The sequence below is a fragment of the Alligator sinensis genome, unplaced genomic scaffold, assembly GCF_000455745.1.
Source record: "Alligator sinensis unplaced genomic scaffold, ASM45574v1 scaffold116_1, whole genome shotgun sequence".
Classification (NCBI taxonomy): Eukaryota; Metazoa; Chordata; order Crocodylia; family Alligatoridae; genus Alligator; species Alligator sinensis.
Window position 1 is genome coordinate 2,338,842 of NW_005841908.1, and position 5,056 is coordinate 2,343,897.

Below are 5,056 nucleotides of genomic sequence, written 5' to 3' on the forward strand. Positions count from 1 at the left end.
GCCTCTTTAGCTTTTATGGTCTCCGTGAGCTGCCTCAGGAGCCCCGCATCTATTTCTTCCCCTTGATGTGGGGGTCTGTAGCAGACCCCTACCACCAAATCCCTTTCTCCTTGCCCCCCATGTAGCCTAACCCACAATCCTTCTACTTCGTCATCCTTGGATTCCGTCTTGATGAGGGTTGACGTATATTGCTCATTGACATAGAGCGCAACCCCTCCCCCTTTTTTCCCCACCCTGTCCTTTCTGTACAATCTATAACCCTCAATATGTACCGCCCAGTCGTGGGACAAATCCCACCAGGTTTCCGTTAGCCCTACTAAGTCGTAGATGTTTTGTGCAAGCAGGAGCGCTAGTTCATCCTGCTTGTTTCCCATACTCCTAGCATTAGTATATAGGCACTTGAGTCCTGTGACAGGTGCCTTTGCTGTTCAGCTTTATATTTAGCCTTTATATTTCAGCTATGTGTTCCCTTGATTAGGTATCAGCAGCACATTCAAGCCAGAGCACATACTGCATTTTAAATGCCACTCCAAGTTCAAATGTCACTTCCCCCAGTCAGACCCGCACTACAATCACTCCAGTCATGTTATGTTATAACCCGGAGTATGAATAAAGTGTGTTAGGTTCATTACCTCCCCTTTCTTCCAGCTCCCATCTAGTAAAGCTCTTCACCTTCCACCCCTCCCTACAGTACTTATGTCACTTCACCTCATTCTACCTCATGCTTTAAAATCTTTTGCCATGTCCTTAGTGTTCCTTGGGCAATTCTTCCACTTCTGCCTTTTATCCCTGGAACATCTCCCTCAGCTTCCAGACATCAAACCTCTCCCACATCTTCAAATCCATTCTACAGTAAAACCTTTTTCTGAGCTCAAAGAAACCCCTAATTACTGATAAGGAGAGGTGACATTACGCATAGGCCTCTATGAAATGCTATTAGCCAGCTACCCATCCACTATGGCAGGGGGCCCCAAACTGTGGTATGCAAGACATCTCTGGGGGGTATGCAGAAATTGTGTAATGGCAGATTTAATTTTCATTCTAACAAAAATTGGCATTTAAGGGGTTAAAATGTAAAATGTATGCTGGTACGGGGACCTGGGCAGCTGGTAAATCTGGAAGGGGGTATGCAATAAGAAAAAAGTTTGGGAACCTTTGTACTAAGAAAACTATGTTGCTCCTACCTAGGAAAACTTAACTGGCTCGGGAGGTAAGACACAGTGGGTTCCCAGCTATGGAGCAAAAGCTAAACTCAGTTGTCCACTTCAAACAAACACCTCTTTCATTTAACCTTTCCCTGGACAAATCCCTTTCAGGTGAATCAAGTGAGGGAACTAGGAGAATAAAGCAAGAAAGGAAAAAAAAGAAAGAAAGAATGAGGAGAAATGACAAGGAAAATGAGGAAGACGCAATGAAATTGGAGTATGTGTTACAGGATACTTAGAATCCTGACAGAAGCTTTAGAAACATCCAAGACAGACAGGATTTGGCTGGATTTATATATTATTACCTCTGCTGTTACTTTCTGGATATGGTATTACTGGTCTCCCAGGGGTGTGCAGCAGATCAGAATTAATGAAGGGCTTGTGCTTGGGATAGTCTACAAATGAAGCTGCGGAGAGTCCACCTGTGAGTGATGCAGATTTACCACTTCCTTGGAACATACCCTGAAAATGAAGCACAGTTGTTACTTGGAGTCCTCTTTTCACAGACACCAGTTGCAACAAGCAGAGAGAACAAGATGCAATGTTAATTGTAATCAGCCTCTTCAGCGATAATTATATGTCCTATGAAGAGCCCAAGAAGGGCAGCTGAGAAGCTCTCTCACCCTCAAATGCAGTATGTTTCTCTTCATCCCCAACTCCTCCCTATTCCTGATGAAGTGAGCTGCAGCTCACAGCAGCTTGTGCATCTTTCATTTAATCAGTCTATAAGGTGGACCTCTTTCTTACCAATTTTTGATGGATGAACAAAGACAACAACAGTTTCATTTTTATCAGAAGCTACCACTGCAAGAAGGTATGTTACAAATGTCAGATTTTCTTTACCACAATTTCAGCTACAAGTGTCATTTTAAGCCTAACTGAACTTAAAATAGCCTCTGATGTAACCAGACAAACTTATTCTTTGGTTCCATTCCATAATTTCCAATTTCCAGGATGTGGCTGATTTCTATTTACTTGTAGTAACTCATAAGGGAGTCTTCTCCTTAGGGAACATGCATGGTGTGTGGTGAAAATATGAATATACTCTACTGTACTTAAGGTTTCTGCTATTTGTTTGGCATAGAGAATTTAAGTAAAATGCTGGTATTTACATCTCTTAAATGAACACACAAGCTGCTTGCAGGCATTAAAGAAACAAAACAACCAACCCCAAAAAACAAAACAAACAAACAAAACAATACAGCACTTCACATGCTGAGCTCAGCACATGCCCAGAAGAGGCAGCATGTTGGCTGAAGTCGGCTCACCTGACCTGCATAGGTTGGGTGCTTTAGTTGGGTTTTTTTGGCACTTTTATCTAATAGCTGATTCAATTAGATAAAAGCGCCAAAAAGCTCCATTGAACAGCCTCATCTATACAGACGCTGCAGAGCCAAGTTGAAGCAACGAGCTGCTTCTTCTGGTAAAACATGTTTTTTTGGTTTTTGTTGTTTAATGTCTGCAAGCAGCCTATTGTTTCAGTTGTTACTGCTGCACCCATCATTAAGCAATAACAAAATAAATGCATGCAACTGGATATCAGAAAGGTGGCCTTTTTTTAACCTCCTATAGTTTTCCACTAAACATTTATTTTAGAAATAATGTGACAATTTGAAAAACCTGCCAGTTCTAGTGCTATCTTAGATTTGCTACCACTAATGTTTGTTTGTTTTTTAAGGGGGGAAACATTTAGGTCTTCAATTAAGTGCAGAGCTAGTCAAACTTGTATCACACAGCATCATATAGAGCCACTTAAAGTGCTACAAGGAAGAATTTCAGGAGGTGAGAAAGGAAGAAAAGCAAATCCTCAGGTGATTGCAGTCTCAATCATAACCAATCTCACTGTAAAAGAAATGTGGTTCATCAGTATCAGAAAGCACTGAGATTAAGAAATGGTGATTAAAGTCAGAGCTACTTTAAGATAGTGTGTAAGTACAATGTACAGAATTGTGAAATTGAACTACGAGTCATACAGACAACTTGGATCCTCACCTCTCCCTGCCCCAATATTTATTAATAGCAGAAACAGGACTGATCTCAGAAGAAAAGCATATAAAAGTCTGTAAGTGCCACTGGAATATATGCCTTTGGGAATATATTCAGCAGTCCAGCCAGCACACAGGGATTACATACAGACACATTAACATCCAGCATATTAGTATTCAGTTAAACATGTTCGCAAACAGGAAACCTGGAACAAAGTATAAATAAAGAATATAGTAGATGACTAAATGCCATCGAACCAACAGCATCCATTAGCTTTTTTTTCCCCTCCTTTTTAGCCAGTCTATTTAAACTCAAGAACACTATGTAATAAAGCAAAATAAATATTTGCCACCCTCAGTCTTAGCTGTGTGTTGTTTAGGCAATTTTGGCCACTGGCTACATACACTAAATCTGAATGTTGCAAAGCAGAGTCAATATAGACACCTGCTTGGGATCAATGTTGACAAACATCCTGCCAAGTATTAACCATGGTATAGCTTAGACAAACATTCCTTGCCACACTCTAAATAGCTACACTCCATGCTGCCAAATAGGGTTTACTTATGAATGTTTCCTATGATACTCTACAAGTCAACAGGATTGGGCTGTTCCAGACGTTTTGCAATTTACTGACAAATAGCAAATTGGATTTTGAATTAAAAGGTTCAAGATACAGCTGGTAAAACAGCTAAAATACACAACTGACCACCATACCCACACAACCCAGAAAAACTATATCATCATGATAGCTTGGCCCTGCCTCTTACATGAGATTTGCTTAGTTCTTTTAGGCCTGAATCCTGATTTTGGAACTTATTACAGAAGTCAGCCCCTTTATACATATTTCAGGATATTTCAACCCAAGGGTACATGGATGCACAGGAACATTTATTGGGAGGGAAGGGGGGTGGGGGTACTCTATCCAAATCTATCTTCTGCCTCTCAGCTACCCTGCTAGAAGTTTACCAAATACCCCACTCTAAGAAATTGTTTTAGAGTTACGATCTAAAACAGAACATTCCCTGAAACTAACGCAATTCTCACTCAGGAGCAACTGAAATTAAAAAAAAATAAAAAAAATCAAGATGTACTCATATAAACAAGGGAGAAAACATACATACACTGATGCACTGGTTTTATCTAGGCCAGGGGCGGGCAATTATTTTGAGCAGAGGGCCGCTTACCAAGTTTTGGCAGGCTGTCAAGGTAGCCCCGCCCCTTGACAGGTGCCCTGCCCCCTGGTCACCATCTTGGGACCAACGTCCCAATGTCTTGAGACCAGTGTCCCAGGGCCAGCATTGGTGGGGCCCAAAGTGGAGCACAGCCTGGCAGGAGTCTGCACCAGCAGGGAGGGGGCAGCTGGACCAGCTCCACAGAGCCTTTGCCACCTTGTTCTGGGCCCCACTGGCACTGGCCCTGGGACACTGGTGCGGGCCCTGTGCTCCCATTGGCTCCCTGCCTGCTCACCCCCAGCCCCGCGGTACAGGCCAGGGGCAGCACACAGCCCCGAGCCTCTGCTCACCAGCAGGGAAGAAGCTGGTGCTGAGCACGGGGAAAAGTGGCCCCTCACCTGCCCCATGGCCGCATTGCAGGTGGTGCTGAGTGTGGGGGAAGGGGGAGAAGCAGCCCCTCCCCGCCCCACGCTCGGCGCCCCGTGCTGCAGCTGCTTGCAGCCTGCCTGAGGCTTCCTGTGCCTGCTCTGGACAGCCCTGCATGGGCTGTGAGCGCTTGCAACACAGGGCACTGGCCATGGGGTGGGCGAGGGGCCGCTTTTCTCCGCACAGGGAAGAAGCCCAGGGAAAAGCTGAGTACAGGGGGGAAGCAGCCCCTACCCTGCCCGGTGCCCCACGCTGTAGGCGCTCGCA

General features: G+C 44.2%; 1 protein-coding gene across 4 annotated transcripts in view; it reads right to left on the reverse strand.

Annotated features, from left to right (window-relative positions):
• Positions 1–5,056, reverse strand: part of CEP57 (centrosomal protein 57) — a 37,482-nt gene that overhangs the window by 23,880 nt on the left and 8,546 nt on the right. For 3 of the 4 annotated variants that reach the window (XM_025197871.1, XM_025197872.1, XM_025197873.1), the window contains exon 2: positions 1,511–1,667. In XM_025197871.1, coding sequence (XP_025053656.1) covers positions 1,511–1,664 — 154 coding nt within the window. In that variant the 5' untranslated portion in view covers positions 1,665–1,667. Of the gene's footprint in view, positions 1–1,510; positions 1,668–5,056 lie in introns of those variants that run through there. The other variant, XM_025197874.1, reaches the window with a different exon arrangement.